General features: G+C 37.9%; 1 protein-coding gene across 6 annotated transcripts in view; it reads left to right on the top strand.

The window, feature by feature from the left end:
- Positions 1–26872, top strand: part of oxr1a (oxidation resistance 1a) — a 164638-nt gene extending 137766 nt beyond the window's left edge. For 3 of the 6 annotated variants that reach the window (XM_020633981.3, XM_065958191.1, XM_020633989.3), the window contains 6 exons: positions 2324–2404; positions 3874–3999; positions 15487–15639; positions 21363–21458; positions 24543–24616; positions 24864–26872. In XM_020633981.3, coding sequence (XP_020489637.1) covers positions 2324–2404; positions 3874–3999; positions 15487–15639; positions 21363–21458; positions 24543–24616; positions 24864–24999 — 666 coding nt within the window. In that variant the 3' untranslated portion in view covers positions 25000–26872. Of the gene's footprint in view, positions 1–2323; positions 2405–3873; positions 4000–15486; positions 15640–21135; positions 21231–21362; positions 21459–24542; positions 24617–24863 lie in introns of those variants that run through there. The other 3 variants (XR_010666809.1, XM_065958193.1, XM_065958192.1) reach the window with 3 other exon arrangements.
- Positions 26873–27381: the final 509 nt, after the last annotated feature.

Here is a 27381-nt window from a genome sequence, read left to right as displayed (position 1 = left end):
TTGAGAAACTGAACTGCTTTTTTTTTAAATCCCACAATCTCACAATTCAATGATGTTTGTTAAATCCATCTTCACTTTTCATCACTACAAGATTTACACTATTATTTACAGCCAGTGGGTAGACAAACAGCTGAATTCATTGTATGAAGAAACTGATACAATGGAAGCAGTGACCTGGATTTAAATTCTAATGTAAATGAATGATGCAGAAAACAAAGTGGACTAATTTGCGTGTCCCTGGAATTCTGGCAAAAAGACGCTACATGAACCTTTACACTTAAATAAGTAGCCTAAATAGGTACCTTCTGTTAAAGTTTGTCCAATACATGAAATTAAAGATAGCTTTTATTGATTGAGCTTCAAAGTGCAAGAGATGAAAGGGGTTAATCTTGTCATTTGTCGTTTGCAAAAAAAATAACTGACACATGTCTTTTAAAAAGCATATTTAGGGTTAAGTGGTCAATGATTTGATTTGATGTCAACATTTGAACTTTTTTCGTTTGTATGATAGCATCAGTCAAAGAAATTACAACACATGGGACAGCAACTGTACTGTATCTTTAAATTCTGTCGACTATATGGACTGCATCATAATTTTTTAACCAATGGGGAGCCACTTTGCCTCATTTCCTGTACTGTTATTGGATTTCAACGATGTCACGCAAAACATACTTTGGAGACACCCCAATCGGAAAAAAATGGTTCTATTTTAGTCAAGCAAGCAGGCGTTGCACTGACTTCGACTGCTTGTCCAAGGCAGTTGCATAGAGAAGGCAACTTAGATATCTGTAATGTGAGTGCCCAGCTTCGACCTCGCCCAGAAAGCAAGACAATGTTTTCTTGGAGGGTAAAAGACCATAACAAACGGCTGACCCCTAAGTATTCCTCTGTATGTTGCTTGCGAATAATGTTAGTTATTTTTTGTCCCCGGCGATGTTATTTTACTGTTTAAGATCTTACTTTATGATACACCGGGCTAGCTCGCTAACGTAGCTAACTAGCCGGCCGGCCCTTCAGTTTGTAGTTCGGTCGCCGATGTTGAACAAAGTGGCTGCTGTCTGAACACTAGTTGGCATTTAGGGTACTGCTCTCATCTGTGGTCTCATCTCCTTTTGGCATCTGTGAGGGTAGACTACTTGTGGTTCTCTAAGCTATCAGTTTTAACATGCAGGTCATACTCATTCAGCAGTTTCTATAATCTTACTTTAGCAGGTTTTTTTGTTTTTGATATTACCAGAGTTCCGTGATATCAGGGTAAGTTAGTAAGCTATATTAAATATACTGCTATAATTTAAATGATGACCGTTTCCATTACTTTAGTGCCTTCGCCAGACATGAAATGAGGCACAGATCGGCTGCAGTTTACCACCTGCATTATTGAGAGCTGTAAGCTTATTACCAGAAAAGTTGTTTTAGCACCAATAATTATAGGATTGGTGAAAGTTTAGATGTAATCAAAATTGTCAATGATGTGACATCTCTGCCAGACATTTTTATTTTTCGTTATTGGAGACCTAAGGCATTATGGATATGGATGTATGTTTGCGTGCATTTATGTATAGCGTCATTGGTGCTTTTAATATGTTTATTTTGTTACATTTAGAGGACTTTTTAAAACCCAGCTCTTTCAAATGACTCTGGTGTGCAAATTGTGATGTGTAACGGTTGGAATGTTGCCACGATGTTTATTTGCCTGGTCTTTAGTTTTGGTAAAAGTTGTTTCTGCCAATTAGATGGTTGTATTGTGTTCTTGGATCTTTTAGGTACTACTGATGCATCTGTCAATGGCGTCATTTTCTGTGTGCGTTCCAGCATCAAAATGTACAAAGGTTTCTGAACAGCTTGGCATACCTTTAAAAAACAAATATATATATATATATATATATATATGTGTTTTATTATTATTTATTTATTTGTTCATTCTATTTTATTGGTGTTTTGGATAATATATACAAGACCAAGCTTCTGAAGTCAACTTTCTGCTGTGGTGTTGTTTCCATTCTATGGTCTTAGTTTACTTTAAGTAAAATTGAAGCATCTTTGAGTGGTATTATTAAACATATTACACAAACATGCAAGATAGCTGAGTACACTAACTGCTCCATTTTGTCTTCTTTTTCCAAAAGTAAACTCGTGTTTACGAGGGCCCGTTACCATTTTTTCTTCAAATTTCTTGCATTTACCTTAAGATAAAACCAGTGTTTAGTTTGCTGGAATAGCACGACTAAGTGCTGATAATACCTTATTACTATTTTCTTCCCATTGCCAGCAATAGATCTGGCAGCGTTTTATGTTCCACCTGTTCCTGTCTTTGTACTACCAGGTAGTGTCTCTGACGGAGTACCACCGTCGGATTGATGCACTTAACAGTGAAGATCTGCGCTCACTCTGCAAACGACTCCAGGTGCCCTGACCAGCCCTGTCTGCCCCCTTCTCTCTGCTCTGCCCAGCCCAGCTGCTGTCTGCACCAACATGGTCTCCCATAGAATATATACTGCAGGATTTAGCTAATGCTGATGCATACTTACCTCAAATGTTCATTTTTTACATAATGTAAATGGGTATTATTTATGGGTTGTTGACATCTTAAAACCTCTTCAAAACATGAAATACAGTTACTCTGAGAGTGACATATGGCATTTCAATTCATCCTGAAAAGTTAGCTTGTTTGTCGTGATGAGGTCTTTAGTGGCTACAGCACAGTTGTTTCACCTTAAACTAAAGTGGTGGTCACTGGCTGTTTGTTACTGGTTGTAGATAGAAATAGGACTGATCCGATATAAAATCGGTATCTGGTCAGATATTGACATGACTTGCTCATCGGATATCGGACTGACACCAACGATCCACATCACTGATCAAGAAAAATGGTTGGGCACTTTAAACATTCTCAACTAGCAGTCTCTTTTTGAGAACATTCAGACTGAATTATAAGAAATGTCCACATATCATCTCCATGACTACGGTCAGACAAGATGGAACAGCTCCTTCAATTCTTGCACTTCATTTTCAAGATTCAATTTAAAACCTGGCAGTTAATGCTACTTCCTGTTTGCAATGCAATGCCTGGTTTACTGCAGCTTTCTCTAGCCTTACACATAATACCAACAACAACCATAACACTATGTCTTGACTTTCATATTTGTGAACATTCACATTTATTTTAATGGATACTTTGAGCAAAGTAATATTTTCATTCTTAAAAATGTCAGACAGTGGTTTAGCCAATCAGTTTAAAATTAAATTAAATATCTTAATAATGTATTCCTTTAGATACACTGGATTGTTTAGGATACTTATATAATCAGTATCAGTACATGTGTATCAGAATCGGATCAAATCGAAACTGAAAAAAAGTGGATCAGTGCATCTCTAGTTGTATGATTAAAACTTTCTTACCAAATAAGCATAGTTCACAGAGAAGTTAAGCTTCCTGTGTTTCCCCTTTTTCTAAAGAATATTAATTTTGAAAACAATGCCCTTTTGGAGTGAGAACTATAACAAGAGAGCATTCCCAGCCACCAGTAGTTAAGAACTCTGAAATTAAGAAAATAATTTACCCAAAACAATCTAATGGAGTACAATTAATGTAAGAAATTCCTATTCACCTTGCTTTCTCCCAGACAGCATCTCCGCTTGCTCTCCCTTAGTCAAATCCTAGACATTTGAAATTACTGAACATTTTTCATTTTTTCCCCCCAATAACTTTTGTAACTCCCGGTGGACTATGGTTAAAGCCAATTTCCCTCATGTTTACATTGTAAATGTTATCATTGAGCTGTTAAGTTAGACCTATGTCATTATATAGAGTGCTTTGTTCAAGTTTAATTGCTCCTTGTCAATATTTGTGCTCACTTACATTTTCTCTTATAGATCACCACTAAGGAAGAGGTAAACTCCAAGCATGGCACATCCGTCAAGACAGAGCTGGAGCCAGAAACATTCAAACCCAACCTCAGAGAACCAAGTGATCTCTTGGAAGCTGACCAGATAGAAAAGGTAAAGCCTGTTCTAGGCAAAAGGCAAACACAGAGCAACACTACTTGTAATATATCTATGTGCATTAGGGATGCAACAATACAGTCAGCCCACGGTTCAATACGTACCTCGGTTTTTTGGTCATGGTTCGGTTCGGTTCTGACGGGACGGGCCGTTAAAATGTTTCCAGTGTTAAGTGTTTTAGGCAAATTTTAAAGAACATAAAGGGATTAAGAAAGAGAGCTACTTTTTTTCATTTTAAAACTATTTATTTTACTTTGAAGCAAAAACAAATTCAGGTGTTCTTCTTTCAGTCTATTGCAAAGTCAGATTAGATTTGAACATGAAGTAAACTACAATTAGCTCAATGAATGTCAACAAAAAAGTACATTGGTGGCACACTGTCATATTTCTCTTTTAGTTACGATTATCGCTCCTCTCTTATTCTTGTAATGTTCAGTATTGTAAATATTCTGAGTATTAACAGCAGCTCAAACGATTTAAGAACATTTCAAAAGACATTAAACCTCACACTGAAGGTTCAGATGTGGTTTATGACCAGTTTAGAGTTTTTAATAAGAGCAGTGAAGGTGATGTGCAGACGCATTGACAGAGGAGCACTCAGTGTGGATTGGAGCAGTTTGAAAGACATCAGTTAGTTAATAGACAGCAGCCTGTTATGTAGTTCACATACTTATGGTTAAGATGTAAACTGTAGAGCAGATGATCAATTTCACTTTTTGTTTCTTGTCCGTCCACTTTATATGCGTAATGGCACATTCCCTGACTCTCGCTCACCCGTATAGCTCTCTCTCCCCCTCCCACCGGGAATTGTCCCGGTTCTCCTGATTAGCCACTCCGGGCCTGGCTGCTCCTCATTGCTCCTCACTGCTCGCCATGCTAAAAGTAATGTTGTTGTCAGCATGGTGACTGGCTATTAACTCACTTGGCGGACAGGGTTTCCTCATCCCTGCACGCTGACTCACAGGCACATACAGACAGAGCCAATTTAGAGAGAAAACCGCAATTCACAAGTCAGTATTGAACCATGGATGTCGTACCGAACGGTTCAATATTTTATTGAGAATTGTTGCATGCCTAATGTGCATCTATATATGTTAATTTAACTTTTAAGGTTGAATCTTGTGATATCCTGTTGTGATGCCAGCAAAGTGGTTTAAAAAATTTGGGACAGTGGCAACAAAAGACTACAAAAGTTGTGAAATGCTTAAAGGGATGTATTTATGTCCTACCAAAAAACTCACTAGATTTCTACATTTTGAGAAAATTTGAAAAATAAATCCAATGCGTAGGTGGTCATTGTTGTATACACTGCAATGCACTCTGGGTAGTGATGTTATTCTCCTGCAACATTCTTTTTACTCTTGTACTCTTTACCCATGTGAGTGTCATCTGTGAAGCCGCTGTAATATGAACCCGATTGCAGTGTTAGTGAAGAAGACTTGAAATTGTAGACATAAACCAGGATACATACATCTGCAGATGCTGTGAATAACACGTTTCTGATGACGAGCATTCATCATTTGGTCAAAGAAAGATCAATATATTTTAGTATTTCTATATTTGACCAGAAATTATGATTTACAGCACAGTATGTATTCAGGCTGCACAATATGTTCAAACACTCATATTTTTTATATATATATATATATATATATATATATAGTCATATTATTATAACTATTATACAGATGTTGTGTTTGCATATAATTCACGATTAGTAATTAGGATTTTGCATTGCAATTACATTTTTACTTAAGATACAGGTTAACGGGTTGTCACGTGGGGAAGACCTTGATAATGGCTGCATTCTAGTCTAGCTCCAGACCCTCGCCGACATACTTTGACATATTACTATAACTACTCGCCGTAGGCGGTCACTTGTTGACTAAAGTTGTCCTCTGAGTCATACTCAATCAAACTTCATCCATATTATAAAGAATAAAGCAAGAGGATGAGCCAAGCGAAAAGAAGCATGCAGAGCCGTTTGAAAACTACCATCATGGATACTAGCCCCGCTAGCCCTGAAACGGGAGCGTGCCTATGTTCCCACAGCCCTATGTTCCCATATTTCTACGATTTTTTTCAAAATTAGGCCCTATGTTCTCACAGTTCCCATATTTCTAAGATTCTTTTTCCAAAATTAGGCCCTTTGTTCCCACATTTCCTTTTTCATAAATATGTATCAGCCTAACCCTACCCTGTGGGAACATAGGGCCTAATTTTGAGAAAATGTGGGAACATAGGGCTGTGGGAACATAAGGCTGACCCCCCTGAAACAAGCCAGAAAGCTAACATTGAGGACCTCTTCATAGAGATGACCAAAATCGGCACCACTTTGAATGGAGTTGCAACTGATGTATCGATAATTAAGTCTGACACAGCGGAGCTGAACAATACTGTTAGTGTTTTGCAAATGCGGATAGAAGAGGCGGAAGCTCGTATTGCTGGAGTGGAGGATGAAACAGCTAGCATTGCTAATGTAAATAAAGTGCTTGAGAAACGCGTGGAGCAACTTGGAGCCGAGTCGATGATCAGGAGAACAGAAACAGAAGAAACAATATCAGACTGATTGGGCTTAAAGAAGGAAAGGAAGTAGGTACCGAGATGAATGTCTACATAAAAAAGATACTGTCTGATGGCTTGGGCTAATGGGAGACGAGTATGAGGTCGAGAGGGGGGGCACAGAAGCTTCGGACCTCGTCCGGAGGACAACAGACCGCCCCGGATGATTCTAGTCAAATTTCTACGTTATACAGCTCGACAGAAAGTTATGGCCGCAGCAAAGAAACAGAAGGGGATACCATGGGAAGACTGCACACTCTCCATCTATCAGGATATGACTAAGGAGTGTTCAGACCAGCGGAGACGGTTTGCACCGGTAATAAAAGCTCTGTGGCAGCACAAGGTGAAACACACTCTCGCACACCCAGCCATCCTCAGGTTCACGTGGAAAGGAAGCGACTAAATTTTATTGACCCAAAGAAGGCAGCAGATTTTGTTGAGGAGACTTTTCAGACCACAGAGGGTGAATACTGAATGACCGATGCATGGCGAGGAGATCAGAATTTATTTTGAAATGGGGTCCAGCCCGGGGTTGGGGTCGGTGGAGCGTTGTCAGAGCCAGGACAGCTGAAGGTGAGAGGGGATCAGCGGTTTAAAGGATTCACCCGGACCAAAGTAAAAGAACTAAAGCCAGGGAAGCGCACTACAATGTTATGTTCATTTTAAAAGCAGTGTTTTTTGTGTTTTTATGCTCTTTTGAGAGATGTTATTACAGATATTTGTTTTTCTTTTGTTTGAAGTTTTATAATGGCAGGAACATGGTATCGACATACTACATAAAAGATGCAGTAATGACAATAATGTCCATCAAGTATCAGTTTTACAACAATGAGTAGTGAATATGTTAACATAGTCTCGTGGAATATTAATGGTTGTGGCACACCAGACAAACGCAAGAAAACTCTTACTTACCTCAAATCAAAAAATACGGACATAGCTTTTATACAAGAGACACATTTCAGAAATGAAGAGGAGGCTTTAAAAATGAAACGTGACTGGGTTGGTAACGTGTTCCATAGCTCAATATCCAGTAAGAGCTGTGGAGTTGCTATTCTTGTCAATAAGAAACTAAACTTTAAACTTTTACAACAATTAAAAGATAATGATGGTCGCATTATATGCATAGAGGCACTTATTAATGGAGCAAAAGCTGTATTATGTAACATTTATGCCCCAAATAGAGATGACTCTTTTTTGTATCACTCTGTCAACAAAATGCTGGATAAAATGGACGGTTAAATCATTCTGGGGGGAGATTTCAATCAGACAACAGATGATTACTTGGATAGAAGTAAAATGAACATGGATCTAAATCCTAGAAACAGGAGGGCGATAAATTCTCTGAGAGAAGAAACAGGTTTAGTGGATATCTGGAGATTGACAAATCCCAGGGAAAAGGGATACGCATTTTACGCCCACTCCCATAAAAGTTATTCTCGAATTGATTATTTTCTGATTTCAAAGTCACTTGTTAACTCGGTTACAGATTGCATTATAGGTGTAATAGCATTAACAGATCATGCACCTGTAGAACTGCACATTGATTTACATTCAGAGAAAGGCAAAGGGGGGAAGATGGAGATTAAACACAAATTTTGCTCCAAAATTAAGAGAGGACATAACTTTTTTAGACATCAATATCGTATCAACAGAGAGACTAGCTACCGTCTGGGATGCACTGAAAGCATTCATTAGGGGGAAATGTATAGCTTACAGTTCCTTGAAGAAAAAAGAAAGTAAAGAGAAAATAAAAAATCTGGAAAAATAAATATCCAAAATGGAGGAGCAGTTGGCAAAACAATACGAAGAGGACAAATTTAGGAAAATTTGTCAATTTAAATTACACAAAATCTATGATTAAAAAAAGAATATATATTATTTAGGCTTTCTATGAAAATGGTGAAAAGACTGGAAAATTGCTGGCAAGACAACTTAAATGTCAAATAGAATAATTCCATCTATAAGGAAAGATGATGAAATAGTTACCTCTTCCAAAGAGATACTAACTGTCTTTAAAAACTTTTATCAAGACTTGTATTCATCTACAAATACAATTAGCTCAGAGGAACTGAATACTTTTTTCCAAACTATAAAGTTACCATCAGTATCCCAAGAGGACAAAGATAATTTAGTCACTCCCATAACTGAGCCTGAGGTAAGAGCTGCTATTATGTGCATCAAAACCAGAAAGTCACCTGGCTTTGATGGCTTCCCTACTGAAAATTATCATAAATATGTTGACTTACTTTGCCCTATTTTAACAAGAGTTTTCCAAGAGGCATGGCAAAATGGATCCCTCCCAGACAGTGTTAACGATGCTATTATTTCACTTATACCTAAAAAGGATAAAAATTTGACGGACCCAGCCAACTATAGACCGATAAGCTTAATAAATGTTGACTAAAGAGCGGTCTGATTGCTCAACACGGCCTGAAGAAAGTACTTCCGGGCCCTGCAGCCAATCATTGCAACGAACCCGTCCGCGTTGTTACAAAAATCCGCACCCGTGGACCATTCTCACTCCGACCGCGATTGTGCAATATCGCCGCGCCGACCGCAAGAAGCATGAAACCTGATTCAATGAGTCAATGTGCAGCACATGGCTAATTTTCATAACGTTATTTTTCCGTGAAAACACTGTGGAAAGATTCGAAGTCTGGCTAGCGAGCCAGCCTTTCTGTTAAACATGCTGTCTGATCATATTAACCGTTTGGTAGCCTGGGTAAAGATGTTGAGAGAAATGTATGCTAGCTTGAAGGTAACTTCATGCAGCTTTCTGGTTCATTATTATCTCAGGCAACATTAAAGTGACAGCAAATGTGACGGTGTCAACACATGTAATAAGGTAGACCAGAGGGAATATAAACTGAATGAAAATCAGCAGGAGCAACACATCAGGTTCATATATTGATAATGTTTCATATTTTATGATAGAAGATATTTGACAATATTGTCATACTTGATGACAATATTGAGAGAGAGAGAGAGAGAGAGAGAGAGAGGGGAGCTCAAGGTGCCAGTTCCCCCGGTGGTCTAAGCCTATAGCAGCATAACTAGGAGCTGGTCTATACCAGCGCCAGCCCTAACTATAAGATTTATCAAAAAGGAAAGTCTATTCTTAAAAATACAGACTGTGTCTGCCTCCTGGACCCCGGCTGGGAGATGATTCCAGAGGAGAGGAGCCTGATAACTGAAGGCTTTACCTCCCATAGTACATCTGCATAACAATGAAACTGTATGGAGTGTTTCCTCATAATATTTCCCAGAGGAAGCATATATAATGTAAAGAGAATTGGTCCAAGCACTGAACGTTGTGGCACTCCATGGCGAACTTTGGTGTGCATAGAGGACTTATCATTAACATGTACAAACTGAGATCGATCTGATAAGTAGGATTCAAAACAACATAAAACAGTCCCTGTAATTCCAAGTAAATGTTCTAGTCTGTATAGTAGGATCTGATGGTCAATGGTGTCAAAAGCAGTACTAAGATCTAACAAGACGAGCACAGAGAGAAGTCCCCTGTCTGAAGCTAGAAGTAGCTCGTTTGTAACTTTACCTAATGCAGTCTCAGTGCTATGGTGGACTCTAAATCCTGACTGAAACTCCTGAGAAAGTCACACAGCTGATTAGCCACCACTTTCTCCAGGATCTTTGAGATAAAAGGAAGGTTGGATATAGGCCTATAGTTAGCTAGAGTTCCTGAATCAAGAGTAGGCTTTTTAAGTAGAGGTTTGATTACCGCTACTTTAAATGACTGTGGTACATAGCCTGCCAGTAAAGACATATTGATCATATCTAATATAGAGTTGCTAACTAAGGAAAAGACTTCCTTAAACAGCTTGGTTGGGATTGGGTCTAAAAGACAGGTTGACGGTTTGGATGCAGAAATAATTGAATTGAGTTATGAAAGGTCGATTGGAGAAAAACAGTCTTGATTAATATCTGGTCCTGGAACTGTCTCTGCCATATCAGACATATCTGCACCAGGTAAGGGCAGGAGGTTACCAATTTTGTCTCTGATGTCTAGAATTTTGTTGTTAAAAAAGCTCATGAAATCATTACTGCTAAGGGCTAAAGGAATTACAAGGCTCAATGGAGCTATGACTCTCTGTCAGCCTGGCTACAGTGCTGAAAAGGTATCTAGGATTGCTTTTGTTCGATTAGAGAGGAGTCGTAGGAAGCTTGAGCGTGACTTAGAGCCTTTATATATTTGTTATGACTATCCTGCCAGAAAAAACAAGATTCTACCATTTTGGTAGAGCGCCATATTCTTTAAAAATTTTGCGACGTTTGTTTTAGAGTACGGGTTTCTGAGTTGAACCATGGAGCTAGTCTCTGCCATTTGATAACCTTCTGTTTTAGGGGAGCAATCGAATCAAGAGTAACTCTCAGCGAATTAACTGCACTATCAACAAACTGATCCAGCTGAGAGGGACTAAAGCTATCCAAGAGTTTCCAACTGGGTTAAAACACGCAGCTGAAATAGTTTCTTTAAATTTAGCTACAGCACGATCAGATAAACTTCTAGAGAGCACATTTTTATTAAGCAGAGATAATTCTGGTAAGACAAAGTCAAAAGTAATAAGGAAATGTTCTGATAGAAGAGGATTTTCTAGGAAAACTAAGGTTTTGGATTTCAATGCCATAAGCTAAAACAAGATCCAGGTAGGTTTGATGAGTAGGTTCGTTTACACCCTGGGTGAAACCAATAGAGTCTAATAATGACATGAAAGCTGTGCTAAGGCTAACATTGTCAACATCCACATGGATATTTTAGTCACCTATAACAATTATTCTATCACTGCTAAGGAATACATTTGATAAAAATTCTGCAAATTCAGATAGAAATTCAGAATATTGGCCAGGAGGGCGGTAAACTACAACAACTAGAACTGGCTGAAAGGTTCTTGAGACTGGATGTGAAAGACTAAGATCAAGGCTTTCAAAAGAAATAAAAAATTCAGCTTTGGTCGAGGGTTAACGAGAAGACTAGAATTAAAAATAGCTGCTACTCCACCACCTCGTCCAGTGTCTTGAGGTATATGAGTATTAAAATGACTGGGAGGAGTGGATTCATTTAAACTAACATATTCATCTCGACACAGCCAGGTTTCTGTTAAACATAGTAAATCAATATGCTGATCTGAAGTCAGATCATTCACTAAAAGAGATTTGGATGCTAAGGACCTAATGTTTAAAAGTCTGCAGTGAATTTTCTGATTTTTATCATGAGATTTTGACAATTTACGCCTTTTTTTTCTACGTTTGGATGACTTTTTAAAACGGGTCTGGGCCGGGGGACAGACACAGTACCTATAGTATAAGTATAATTACATTTAGATTTACGCCCTAGGGCTGCAGTTTTCATTAATGGGATGATATCTCAATTTTTGTATCTAGATCAACTCGCCAGGGATGTAGTTTAAGCCCACTCCTCTTCACAATTTTTCTTGAACCACTGGCTGCACTGATTAGAGAAGAGCCCAGAATTAAAGGAGTCATGGGAGGCGGTAGGGAACATTGTTTCTCTACGCGGATGATATTTTGGTGCCGAGTCAAGAACCAACTCGCTCTATATCAGTGCTGCTGGAAGTTATTGTAGCATATTCAAAAGTATCTGGTTACAAGATTAACTGGCACAAGTCAGAAGCCATGCCTGTTTCCCAAACCTGCTCTCCTAACCTTCTCGCAACATTTTAATTTTAAATGGTTCCCAAAAAGCATGAAATATTTGGGAGTAGAACTGAACCCAGAAGTTGAAGATATTATTACTACTAACATGGAAAAACTATTAAGCAAAATTAAAACTAACCTTGAAAAATGGAGCAGGTTACGTTTGTTATGTTTACGAAAGTAAACATAATAAAAATGGTAATTGTCCCACAGATAAATTACTTAACTGGAATGATACCTATATGTATTCCAAAGCCATTATTGCAAAGATATAATGACATAAAACATTTTCGCTGGGAGGGAAAAAAGCCTAGAATTAATTTGGATAAACTCTGTAAACATAAAAAAGCGGGAGGTCTATCACTTCCAAACTTAGAATATTCCAGCATTTCATTTGAAATGGCTAAACTTGCTAAACATTGGGTAGAAATTAACCCTGAAATGGACTGGGTCCTGATTGAATAGGAGCTCACGTCTCTGTTTAAACCTGTTGAGGCCCTCGCACAAACATTAAGGAAGGCTCAAAAAACAAGGGAAGTGTGTTCCAAGACAGTGTGGCAAAGGGTTCAAAACATGTAAACTCTCCGAAACTAACCAAAAATATGCATCCCTATGGTATAATCCTAAACTAAAAATAGGTAAACAAACAATTTACTGGGCACAATGGCTAAGACGAGGTATTAGACTGATTGGGGACCTATTTGAGGGTGACCAGTTTCTTTCTTATAACAGGATGAGGGAGAAATTTAACTTAGAGGGTCATGGTCACCTCTGGAAGTATCTGCAAATTAGACACTGTATGGAAAAAATGTTTCACTTTCCTAAGTAAAAAAACACAATAGGGCAATACTTTCAACTACCGGTAATGTTCCTTAAAGCCTCAAAGTGGTACGAAATGTGTCCATGGTTAAACAATAATAAAGGTAAAAATCTTCAGAGGATTTGAGAGAAAGATTTGGGATACACACTGGATGAGGAGATGTGGGAGAGGATTCTTTTACAGAATGGGAAGTATATCAGAGAAGCAAGAGGCAAATTTATTCAACATAAAATACTGAATAGATATTATTACACCCCTGCAAGATGTAATAGTATGGGTTTAATCCAAAGTAGTTCATGTTGGAAATGTTAATCAGAATGTTTGACATATATTCACATTTAATGGGAATGCTGAATGGTTTTCCCATTATGGAACAATGTTTTGGCACTTATGGAGGACTGGTTGGGATGCCAACCACCCACATCACCTCAGCTTTGTCTCCTGGGGGATAAAGGTGTAGTACCCTATTTAAGCAAATACTCATTTAAAGTATTAAAAACTGGCTTCACAACATGTGCTCGGCTAATTCTTGGATTTTGGAAAGAACCAAGAACTCTGACACTGAAAATGTGGAAGAAGAAATTATGACAATAGCTCCTTGTGAAAATATGCTTGGAAAGCTGAACTGGAACAATGACATTTCTAAGGAGCAATGGGACAATTTTAGCCCGTTTATATCAGGAGAACGCAACACATCACTGCCAGGGTGTTGACTGACTTTTGTTTGTTTGCAAGCACATGTAATAATGCCCTCCTTCTGGTGATGCATCGTTGTGTCTAATTTCTGTCATCCATTTATTGTCTATTATGTTTCCTGCCTGTTTTGTTGTTCCCTTTTAGTCTGTTTATTTGTTTTTATAATTGTTTGCCATTTTAATGTTGTTATAAAAGCAATAAAATATAAATTATAAAAAAAAGAAACAAGTTATCATGATGTTGTGACATTTTGTTGGTGTCTTTACCAAACAAATGTATGTTATTACATCTGGAGAACAACATTTGTAGGCCAGAGCATTTCTTCAGCACAAAATGTCATTATAATACAGTTGTATGACACATTTACCATTATCATATAATTGCTGGTTCTTGCGATTTGGATTTTGGACTTAGTAAGATTGTGTTTTTTATTATTTTGCAAGTAATTGTGCAGGACAATTAGCTTACACAATTAGTGGTTCATGTGGACAGGGTGGCCTGGGATGGAGTCAAACTCCTGGCCTGAATTATTATGCCAGTCCACCCCTGTTCCATGTAGTTTAGATCGATTATGTATCCAGAGACGTGAGTGTATGCAGGAAAACAGTCCATATAAGAACAAAATGAAGAACTCAATTCCCAGTGATGACATCATTCATTGATTCATTAATTTCTCAAATGTATGGAGAAAATCTATCAGAAATGATACATCCAACGATTAACAAACTAACATTTTAAAGGTGTTTTCTTATTTTTGAGGTAAAACAGACAAAGCATTCAGTTTTATTTATTACAAATATGCAATATGATGTTTTTAGAGCTTGTATAATTTATTATGGAACTGAGACACGCATTGAGGAATGAAACGTTGGCACTACTCCTGGGGATACATGAACAAAGAAACCTTTAGTTTTTGTTTTTTTTAAATGATGGATTTTACAACTTAAAATATATTACTTTCAAAGAAGCTACTCACAAAAATGTCTGCAAAAACAGCTTTATATAAATGAAATCCAGCTCATATCCCCATTCATGAAATTCATAAAATGTATATAATTGTATGAGGGTTGAATCCAGCCCATTGTGTGAATCTGGTGTGAAATGTGAATGGATGGAATTACTAATACATTGATAATATTTAGATTAATTTAATCACTGTAAAGATTATTCTAAGAGCTTAAGCTCAATTCACAACCAAGGCAAATTCATACCTAGTTAGGGCTCATCTCAATAATGTTTCCAGCGTGCTAATAGAATAGCTGCAGCTTCACCACTGGAGGATGTACTGAACCAACAAGAAAAGAGCAAAGAGACTTGAATTATTGGATGGTGAACAGAACATTTAAAGGACTATGTCCCTACAGGGATAATGGTACAGTATATTGGAAAAGGGGTCACTTTAATTCCATGTTCATTGAGTGTCTTATTTATGTCCCTGCAAATTAAGTTTACACTGCACTGCTTCTCTATTTCCTATGTCGGGTTAATCTCCCCATGCACCACAAATACTAATCCTTGGTCTATTAGCAACAGGGCAGCAGGCTCTTTAAGGGAGTGCTGGACCTCCCTTTATGATGGCCTTTAGTGTGTTGAGCAGTGTATCTCTTTAGACCAGTAAGTGGTCAACATGGATGTAACTCAGTGCTAGTGGTTGGGCATTTTTGTGTTGAACTTCCTTTGTCTTTTTAACTTATCAATCCTTAAATTTTGCTAATTATTTCTTCCAACAGCTGGCAAGGAATCTCCCACCCCGGACCATTGGATATCCATGGACTCTAGCTTTCGGTACATCCAAGCACGGCATGAGCATTAAAACACTTTACAGAGCCATGCAGGGCCAGGACACCCCAGTTCTCATGGTTATCAAGGACAGTGATGGCCAGGTAAGCTTCAAATGTCCACTTAAGGCATTTTTTACTCTGGCAGCACAAATTTATGCAGAACCAAGGCAGTGCAGCTTTTTTAGCACTAAGTGCACAGGCACCCTTTGTGTCAGCTGATTTTTGTTGCTGTGCTCACAGTGCACAGTTAAAAATAGTTCAACTTAGGGAACACTGCGGTGCTCATAAATGTCCTTTCTCCCTCACCAACCAATGTAAATCTGGAATGTTTGAAAGTTCATGCAAATTGTAATGAAGGTGGTCTTGGATGGGGAAAAACAAATTCAAAAATGTGAGAGAGAAACACCAGGCGCTCTTCTTCTATAAAAGGCAAAAAGCCTCTATTCAATTGGCTATTTCACTATGAAATTGTTTAAAAGACAAGTTAAAAAAACAAGCTAAGCTACAACCCACGTACAGCTGCATGAACAGCCTTCTTCTGGGTGTAGCTCTCAGCGCATAGTCTTCCACTTAGTACATGCCAGGTAATTACAAGCACATGAGTGCACAAGTATTAATGAAAGAGCTTGGTCACCTGGCTGTGCAACATATACAAGTACAGAAATAAGAGCAAAAGAGAAAAAATGCACTCATTAGAGTTTATGCAATCACTTTCAAAATAAGGAAGGGGAAAAAAAACATTCATGCGCAAAGCAAAAGAAACAGGAAAAGGAGCCAAACTTCATACACTTAAAACAACTACAGAACTGAAGTCAATTTCTTAATTTGATACTGGATAAACGGTAGCCTTCATGTGGTAAATATATAGTTTCCATCTGTAGTATTGGTTTCAGATTAGGGCTGCACAATATTGGAAAAAACTGACATTGCAATATAAAAAAAAATTCTGCGATATATATTGTGATATGATAAAAAAAATGAAATTTTAAAGACCATCTCTCTAGGCGTCTATGGCATCACTCTGAAACAAAAAGGTCAGAAATGTTTGGATCCTGCTTACATTTTAAAGAGAAATCTTCAAAGATTCAAACAGTCAATATTCTTTATCCCAAGGTTTTTGATCTATTTCATTAATGAATCAAATTATAGAAACAGAGAAGTGTACTGCTTCACTCTGTTAAGCTGAATTCTCACAGACTCCTGAAGAAATGATCACTTACAGACTCTCACCTGTTTGCCTCTGTCTCTCACTCCCTCCGTGAACACTGTTTGCGTTTGCAAAGCGTTTTAATCATGTTTATATCCGTTAATTATCGATATTGATCTATAATATTTCCTGCAAAGTGATTCTTCTCACATCAGGTCAGACTTTTTAACAACACGCTCATGAACTGAGGTTCCATCATTTAAGTTTCCCTCTGTTACCAATTAATACTACAGGGATATTAATTAAACATGTTAACGTGCGGCGCTCCCCCAGACTGAGAGAGACAGAGACACAACAGGCGAGCGCACATACATAAAGGCTGAGCAGAAGCGCAATGGCGCTTTATCCTTTCCCTGCGTTTTGGCCTTTTTGTAGGCAATCTATTGCCAGAAATTTTAAACAACAAACTGTCAGATTGTCAAAATCCCTGCTTTGCTCCGCTCACATTCACTGCTCCCTCTCTGCCAGTTGCTCGACCACTCACACACGTCGCTCCACCCGACTCTGATAACAGAAGGTGAGATGACAGAGCGCTCTGATCCAAAAGGTGATAAGAAGCCTCTGTAGTGACTTCTCATTGAAAGTTGTTTTATAATATATTGTAGGCTTCTCTTCATCGAGATCGTTTGTTCTGTTGTTTAATTGGCCGCAATACGCGTCAGATCCCACCACACCACACAGACAGGCAGCGTGTGGTGGATGAAATTCCTGCTGGAGAGTTGTGGTAAGATATATAAATGAATGCTCATTTAGATCTATTAGTAATGTGAATGGGCTTAGACAGGCTTCATAACTTAATTGAAAGGTTCAAATATATTTTGCGGCGCCAGTCGGATTTTTTGGGGGGTGCTGCCAGCAAAAATGGCTCTTTTCATAGAAAAGACCCCTTTGCAATAAGCCAAATCAGAGTAAATGATGTTATTCCAGACATACGTCTTTTGTAGATGAATCGCGGAAAAAAAAGAACTGGATGAGTTTTACTTTTTTATCAGTCAGCAAACGAGTTGTAGAATGACGTTATGAGTTAATTCTAATCACACGTCCTGCGGTGTGACTATTGAGCATGCGCACATCGCGATAACGATGAAATGTAATATCATGCAGCCCTATTTCAGATGAAAACAATGTTCTTTCTAATTGTTTTCAGTATTGCTGTCAATCGATTAAAAATATAATCTAATTAATTACAGGCTTTGTAATCAATGAATCGCAAATATTAATAATAGAGTTCTTCACGTTATTTTGAGTCAATCCACAATTTAATTTAATCAAGTTGCTTCCCTTCAGTCCCCCCCTAACACACACTCACACTCTGGGTGTACCTGTGTTCTCTGTACAAGGCTGCTCGCCTCTCCCCTCTTTCAGTTTGTCTCTCTCCCTCTTCATCAAATTTTTTTAGCTGGAAAAGTTTAGTTTCAAAGACCTAACATAAAGATGGAAAAGAACATGCTTCTGGTTGGCATCAAAACTTTTTACAAGCTAACAGCGACAGAAGACGATATATATTACACTGTACAGATTGCACATTAAGGATAGGATGTATTCAAACCTCTCTCTGTCTGTGTGCGTGCATGTGTGCGTGCTTTGCCTGCGTGTGTAGATCCTCCATCCCAGATGGTGTTGAGCACTTAGATAAAATAATAACAATCAAAACCCCATTAAATTTGTAGCATGTGTTTTCTAGTTTACTATGCTGCTCTGGACGGTTCTATAATCAGTGATGTATGACGTCAGACTTAAAATTATTTGCGATCATTTTTTTGGCACGTTATTTTTCCTGTAATAATTAAGCTAAATTATTTTTTTTTTAAATAATTTAAGAATACTCTGCATTTGTGTACTGCCTGTCAGCACCTGTTTCTAAATTGGACCTGAAGCTGTTTGCTTTGGGTTTCCATTACTTTGGATCAAAGCATCTGCTAAAGGAATTGTAGAAAAATTGCCCTTTAGTAAATTTCAGCCCCTGCCCCTCTAACATCCTTTCTGCACATATCCTGAAACTGAGGTAAGTAGTAAACCACCCTTACCTTTAGAAATAGTCAAGTCAAGAAAAGTAATTACCGTACCCTTTTCTAATACTTCATAAATAAATTGTATGTTTATTTTGCTGTTTTTTCTAAGAAATCATGAAACTGTAACAGTTCCTCCTCAGTCCCAGTCAAGAAATCAAGAGAATTACATTTCTGGGCTTAACTATTTCTAAAGATGAAGGTGGTTTTCAGACACTGAATAAACTATTATGTCAGCAGTCATAGTGATATCTTTCATTGGTTGCTGAACGTTTTAAGCCTAATAATTGGAATCGCCATATTGCTATCTCAATCTAACCTAGTAAAAGCCAAAGATGCTGGGGTGGGCCTTAAGCCTCATGGCAAACAGCTACTTCAACATGCTTCTTGCAGTCATGCCCATAATTATGAACAACTCTTATTCAACAATTTAAAGGGATACTTCACCCGTTGAAACGTGAATCTGTATTGACATTGGGTCATATATGTAGTAGAAATGTGAAATAAATTTTGAAGTTGGTGCCTTCTTTGCTGAGAAAAGTCAGAAAGTGTCTTTTTGGCTCATGTGGATGAAAGACACCAACTCCCAGAATGCACAGCGCTGCAGGCCACTCCCACTAAGGTCCTCTAGCTCAGAATCAGAAATACTTTATTAATCCCAGAGGGAAATTCGATCGTTACAGTTTCTCCAAAATATACAGTATAGCAGTAGAAATATATTAATAAAAACATTTACAGACATATTTACTTCAACACATAAGGCCATTTCCTCAACTGATTCAGAGATTTCTTCCAGAATTGATCTTGGAAATTCCTGGCAGAAAACAGACTCTATGTCTGTGTCCATAGGCAAACAGTGAGAGCACCGACACTACCAGTCCGCCCCAGCTCAAGCCGGCCCCGGCTCCTGGTCTTCACCGCCGCCGACAGGCAGGCCTTATGTCTCGGTTGCTGGGCTGGCAGTGGCCCTGGCGGCCAGCGGCCGCAGAAGCCAGAAAACAAGACCGGCCTGTCAGCACCAGCCATCTCACCGCTATATTGATATTTTTTCGCCATTATCAGCTTTCTCCATAGAGCCTGTTAGCATAGCTTCCAAGCAATATGGCGGACGTCAAGTTTCGATTCTGGGAGGGAATTCCCACACACTAATCTGTGATTGGTCTGTAGCTTCAGTGGTCGAAAATATGAGGAACTAGCGTTGTAGTTTCACCCTGCTAACCGCAACAGCTTCCAGTGACGCAAAAAACGTCATTTTGCGTCACTGGAAGCTCCTTTTCAGACTTACTATAACAGAATAATACTTCATTCAAAAATACTACCAGGTTTCTAATGATACAAAGCTTAATGCAAATGGGTGAAGTATCCCTTTAAAGCTGGTCAGTTGTTGACCAAGGCTGTTAACATGTAAATTTCTGCTTGAATAATTGGTATCTTAATGTGGGGCTTTTTGAGCCAACCTTAAATGGAAACCAGAGGAACTGCAGGTCTGTGCATTGGCTTCATTTTTTAACACCAGAGGCGTGGTTGTTGCTATGATTTTTAGTTTTTTAGTTTTTTACATAATCATAATTTCATAATGGAATAGCCAGTTGAATATAGGCTTTTTACTTTTACCAGAAGTGTGCCATGATTTTTTCACCTTTCTAAAAAAGAATGGGACTTTGAGTATCAACTTTGTGATATGCTCCCAACCTTTTCCCTCACACTGTTTATGTCATGCACCAATACATTACCACAATGGCATTAAAGTAATCCACTGTAACTCAAGTTATATTAAAACAATAAAAGGCTATTCCCTTTAAAAACTACACAACAAAAACAGCTGTACCACAACATCATATATCTCCTAATCAGGACATCAACAGTACCATAATAACACTTCTATACACTACATCAAACACGCTTCATGTGTTTATGTGTGATGAGGACATGATTGAGTTGATTTGAGCCATGAGTTCATTTTAGAATTAAATTCAGGAAAGCTACAGCACTCTCTGATTTTACTTGGTATGGAGTTCCAATAGAGACAGCTGATTTGTCAAACTCAGTCGATCTGTGCTGTATTACACAATCCCCTCAGTCGACGGTCCTAGTTGTTTTTCCTCTATCTGTACGCAGTGATATGAACTCTTTTAGTGGGGAAGGAGCCAGATCATGATCACTTTGTTCACTAGACAAGCATCAGCAATACCCACAACATTTTCAAGGATTAGGAGATTATAGGATATCAGACATTTCACTACAGTTTCAATCTATATATCTGAGAATATCTCACAGAACTATGGGATTTATTTTTCTTTGTTTAGTTAAGAGGTTTTTGACGTTTTTGAAATCAAACATTTAACACAAACAGTCATTCATTTTATGGTCATTATATCAAAGGGAACCTCAGTTTGAAGTGACCAGGCTTTCAACAGCAAGAGAGCAGCAGCTTATACACAGCCTGTGTCAATACCACAACGGAAAGAGCTAAATAAGTAAGTTAAGAAAGCTGTAATGTGCAGCTGAGTAGTGCTGGTTGCTGTCAAAATATGTTGGAAAAAAACATTTTAATAATTTACCAATAACCAACCGTCGTTGTCATTTTTTCTTTTGTTCTGTTTTTCCAGGTGTTTGGAGCATTAGCATCTGAGCCCTTTAAAATCAGCGATGGCTTTTATGGCACAGGAGAGACATTCCTTTTCACATTCAATCCGGAGTTCGAGGTACTACCAGCCTCTGTATGAGGGTGTCTGTTAAAATCCAAAATTCAAATGTGCTGTTTCCTTTGCATGTGTGCCTGGTAGGGCTGTCGCAGTGAAGGATCCCCTACTCTTAAGCCTTTTGCCTACGAAAAAGCACAAGACAGTTCGTAATTTAAAAATCTGTACAGTATGATTTGACTGCAGAATATTTACGAGAGAGAGCGAGAGACAGGGCGAGAGAGCGTCCGCATGCTCGGACTTAACTGAGTTCTTGGCCAGTTGAGTCCGTTTTCTCATTTAGTAAGTACTCAGTTTACCGTTATGTAGCCATATTCTGTTACCAAATGGTACTGTACAGGATTTAAAAAACTAACTGTCATGATTATAACAGTTGCTGCCATGAAAGTGCTGTATTTCCGCTGTACTGTGTCTGTGTGTGTAGTGTAGGCTGCGCTCCGCTGCTGGCATGCACACTTCTCTGTGGTGTGAACGTTTGTCTCTGTCAAGAATCATGTTAAAAATGCTTATTTCCCTCATGAAACCTCTGTATCCTTTTGCACTGCATTTTTATGAAGTAATAATGGGTCACACCGCTCTCTCTCCGATCCAGTTGCTGTCTCACCCTGATCCCTTTTCTGAACAGACTCATCCCATATTTAAAAAAAAAGAATATATTGTCTCTTCCTGACTGGTTGAAAATATTATGAAAAAGAATAAAGCTAATAGATTTTAACAAACAAAAGGAATCACGATATTGGCCTGTATAATTTTCCTGGATACAGAGAGTAGGTGTTCACATACTTACACGCTGTCAAATTATTGTGGAGAAATAGGTTCAAGACTACTTGTACAAAATGTTGCTTCTTTTTTTGTGTGTCACTGTCAATAGTTCCTCAGTATGTCTTAGGTGCATTTTCACATGTACTTAAGGCTGTGCAGTTGTGATAAGATCACTCGCAGGCATGTTAATGCTAGGGCATGTAGCTATCATTTTTGTATGTCCAATACATTAATGACTATTAACAGGAATGTTGTGGATAATAGGGAGGAACCACAGTCAACCCTGCTATTATCCTCTGTTCCACAAAATGTTCTATAACTGCCCCCTGTAGAGTTGAGTACCTATACTGTAAGTCACTTACATCCCAAAATGTGCCAAGGATTAAAAAATTACCAAAATGTAGGACTAATTGTGAAATAGGGAAGAAGGTATTAAACTAAGACGATACAAGGGCTACAACACTGAGATTGTAATGAAAAGACAAAAAATAATAATAATAATATATGCTGTAAGTGATACAGCAAACTTTGACACTTTACTTTTTTACTGTACATTTCCCTTTGTAAAAAGTCACACAAAGAGGCATTATGTGGGAATAAAAATATTTACAAATGTCTTTCTTGGTTTTTTTAGCATTCAATTATTTTTTTTCTTATCTATACATTTTCCAATAAATTAAAATAATCAAGTCTACAAGACTTACAACAACCAGTTTAAACTAAACGCTACCATTGCTGCCTAATTAAAAAATACAAAGATTTGTAGACATATTTCTAATTTTCTTAAAGAGGCTAAATACAATAATGAGACACAGTGCAATTTCTAGATGCACTGATCTAATCTGTCGTCTCGTTATCCATTTGGATGCTTGTATGCATTAGTCATTCACCCACAACCAAGCCAATTAGCTTATTTCTCTGATTGGACACCCACACCTTCTCTCATCTGCATTTGAAACTAGGTTGAGCTGCATGAGCTTTCTTGGGGGTTTCTTTCTGGAAGTTTGTATTGATGTATGAAATTAATACTGATGCCTCTATACAAAAGCGAACCAGACATTAGTGAAAATACTGATTATTTCTATCCAGTTATTTTACAATCCAACCCCTGCCGTGGGGTGGGTGTCAGACAAGGTAATTACTAGCATGCTCCACAAACAGCCTTTTAAAATATTTTCCTGCCAAAGATTTATTGAGTTCTACAATAGATGTTTAAAGAAGGTTGAGATTATTTTACATAACACACTACATTCACATGCACAGGACAAGATCAGCAAAGGATAAATCAACCAACTTTGCCTACAGGAATCGCCAAGATCAACACAACCCTAAAATTCCTCTAAGGGCCTTTAACGATTTAATGTAAAGACAATTTTAGTTGATAGTAAAAGTTCAATGCACACTGTAACTTTAGAAACTTGACTGGGCAGAGGACACTCTAAGGGGTAAGCAGACTAATGTTTTTCTTTTTCAAACTAAAAACAATTTTATCTCACCCAGGGAGTCAGGATTTATCGGGAGGATGTTGTTTTTTTTTCAACTTTCCCAAAAATGTATGTGACCCTGCGGATGTGTTTAAAAACTTAAACTATACATTTTAATCAGATCCTGATGGATCCTGTTAGTCTGACTTGAGATCTTAAATATTGTTTTATGTTTAAAAAGTCAGATATTCCATAGCTGTTCCAGACTCGGAGCCTGACCTATTTGGACCCTTAAATTAAGCAGGGCAGGTTTAACAGTAGAGGATAACAAAAAAGACATCTCTTCACCTCTGGAACAACATGATCAGGAACAGAGATGAGAGCCTCTGTTTTATCAGTTCAACTGGAGAAAATTAATTGACATCCAAGCTTTTATGCAGTTCATACAGTCCAGCAAAACAGACAACTTAGAGACAATTTTAGGTTTAAAAGACATGTACAACTGAATGTCATCTGCATAACAATGATTGGACACATCTTTAAAAGTTCTTATAAGATGCCCCAGAGGGTGCAGACACAACAAAAAGAAGAGTGCCCAAAACACACCCCTGTCCATAGTCCTTCAAGTGGGCGGCCCGGGTGGTTGTCTTGCACCATATTTTGGTGTGTCACAGAGAACTCTGTCTGCTGTTTTACACTTGTTGATGAAATAATTTCATTTTCTTTGTGTTTAGTAGCTTTAACTGTGGCATATAATGTTAATTCTGGATCCTCCTGCTAAAGTTAACTTGTGTTCTCATTCCATCATGCTCTAGGCTGTTGAGTAGAAATAAAAGATTATGTCAACATTGATAATGTCATACATCATCTTCTAATATATGGTTTATTTTGTATGCAACAGGTATACAAATGGACAGGTGACAACATGTTTTTCATCAAAGGAGATATGGACTCCTTAGCTTTTGGTGGTGGAAGGTGAGCCCAAGCTTCTTCTCATGGACACTGTCTAGCAGAAGTCTCCTAGTTGTAGCAAAACATGTTCAAATGAGTTCTGTTGATAAAGGTTAACACAAAGGTTGGCAAACATATGAAATTTTCTAGTCAAAAGTTGATTGTTAATTTTTTTAATCTATGTTTAATGTATTTGAAAGACATTTTTGTGAACAAAACACCTACACTTATAGTGTTTGGACCCGTTTAATATTTGTTTTGTTGTCTTTAGTGGGGAGTTTGGCCTGTGGCTGGATGGAGACCTCTACCATGGCAGGAGTCACTCCTGTAAAACGTTTGGGAACCCCATGCTCTCAAAAAAGGAAGATTTCTATGTACAAGACATAGAGATCTGGGCTTTTGAATAACAAAACAATGCACCACAGGGGATAATAACATGTCCTGCAAAGGGTTCCTTTAGAACAATGGCAGTGTCCCAAACTTCACATAACTGCACATAACCAGGGCTCCTCAGGCCAGAAGCCAGCTATCGGATGCTTGTTGTGCATTACTACTACAGTTGTTATGGAGCTTTTTCTCTTTGTGAAAAATTTCCTTTGTGTGTATCTTGTTACAGCCTTGTGCATTGTTTTTTGCAAAGTAGGGGAAGAGGTAATACAATGATGGATAGTTGGAGTTATAACAGAAAGATGAAGCAAGCAAGGACAATCGGGCCTTGATGATGAAAGGCCCATGAGAGATCATTTACCTGAGAGCTTGTGGAGATAACGTCGCCTGAGGTTGGGTCTGCTGCAAGAAAGACCTACCCTACAGGCCCAGATTATTTATCTGAACTTTACAGAACCTCAAGGTCCCTGGCAAACTCACAAGCCCCCTTAGAACTTTATTCATTTGGTTGGATGTTATTTAATGTGCTGTTAGCCTTGGCTGATGGAAACCCAGGTAGAGAAAAAGAAAAGGAAACTAAACACATTCCATTCTTCGTGATGTGTCAAAACAAATTGGGGGTTGTGGTAAACACCAATATACCAAACTCTGTAGCTGCTGAATACAATGACAGAACTCAGAGAAAAGTAAGTATTTCCTGGGATAGTTGATCTTTTTACAGTACCATTTTGGGTTGTCTTCTGATGCTAAACTATTGAGTATTGTGATTTGTAGCCCTCTTGTTGTACACTGTCAACTGTCATAGCACACCATCTGAAAGCACATACAGTAGCTATAATCAGTTTACCCATTGTCGTAATGTTCTGTTCACTGGGTGTATGTGAGTCCAGCTAATACCAGCTCCCCTCGCTGGATGCTGGTTATACTGTTTTGTAGACAGTAACGTGTTGCAATAGATTTGTGGAATATGCAAATAACTGTCCTGTGACCTCAAATACCTGCAGGTCATGGCACTTTTGCCACTGCTTGGCATTCTTTTGAAAGACAAAATTGTAAAGCTTTTATGTCTTAATACAAAATTGCTTTCCCTGGTATCAGTTGAAGAGCCTGAGGCATTGTGAACAGTTTAACATGCTTACAAGATAATTAAATATTGGTATATATGATTGTATATATATATATATAATCATATATATTTTGCTGTTAAGTGTGACAGTAATCTGTATGTGCTGATATTTCAGCTGCTAAAACATAATGTATAGTACCCTGTAAATTAATGTTAAATATTAGATTTGTCCACCCCCCCAAACACACATATATACATGTCATTATATAAATATATATTTCATTATATCAATATATATATATAGTGCTATATAAATATATATATCTAAATATATATATGTAATTTTAATAGTGTGGATTGGTTTGCTTCTAGCACTTTAATCTGGTGTGTAAAAGTGTTAAGGCCAGGTTCTGATATTCTATTAGCAGTAGCTGTACAGTATTTTTTTTGGGTCAGATCATCAAGAAGGCAACTGTTGGTAGACAAGTTGATGCAACCAATATCAATAAGGGTAACCACTAATGCTATGTGTGTAAAAAAGAGAATTACTTAAGGTAGGAAGGGGGGATGAAATGTGAGTCGCATTTGTAGAGGTTGGTAAACGGAGTGACTGACGTCTGACAGATGGGCTGGGAAACATGTATGTATGTAACCCTCCCTTTAGAAGCTTTCTCCCCCCCCCCTTTCTGGTCTTCCACACCAGTATTTGTATCCTTGTGGAGAGTCACAAAAAGTAATATGGATATTTCTTCCAACTAGTTCACCAGAATAAAATGTATCAGTGATGTTTAAATAACAATAAAGCTGAGTAAAATGTTGTAACCTCGGATATGACTGAATATTTGATGATTTTTTTTTTCTGTTTTGTTACACAGAATTTTAGATATTTATACATTTGTAACAGTTTTGAAAGTGTGTTGGAATTTACGGGACTAAAGGCAACAGACAGTGGCCTAAGAGGTAATCACAGTAAATACTTGTGTTATTAGTGTTAGAGCTGGCAACGTGTTATCTTTATTATTCTGCCCTTTTTTGTTTTAGCGCCACCATGTGGTGACATATGTTTTATTTTCAATGCTCGTAACTCGCTAACCATAAGCCATAGGAAATTAATATTCACACAGCACGTTCCTTGGATCATGCTGATCATTTGTCATGCTGCAACCTATGGTCAATTCAGAAGTTAATCTTCTAAAAACAAACATTTTTCCTAAGAAATGTCATTGCCTCATATTGTGGCATTGGTTTATGCTACCTTGCCTTATCTGTACTCAGTCAATCTGATGCATGGGGGGTTGACTTCGAGACTAGCAGAGTATCTGATTCACGATGGAAA

This window comes from Labrus bergylta, chromosome 8, assembly GCF_963930695.1.
Source record: "Labrus bergylta chromosome 8, fLabBer1.1, whole genome shotgun sequence".
Taxonomy (NCBI): Eukaryota; Metazoa; Chordata; class Actinopteri; order Labriformes; family Labridae; genus Labrus; species Labrus bergylta.
Note: the sequence above shows the minus strand (reverse complement) of the source record. Positions and strands in the feature narration are given on the sequence as shown.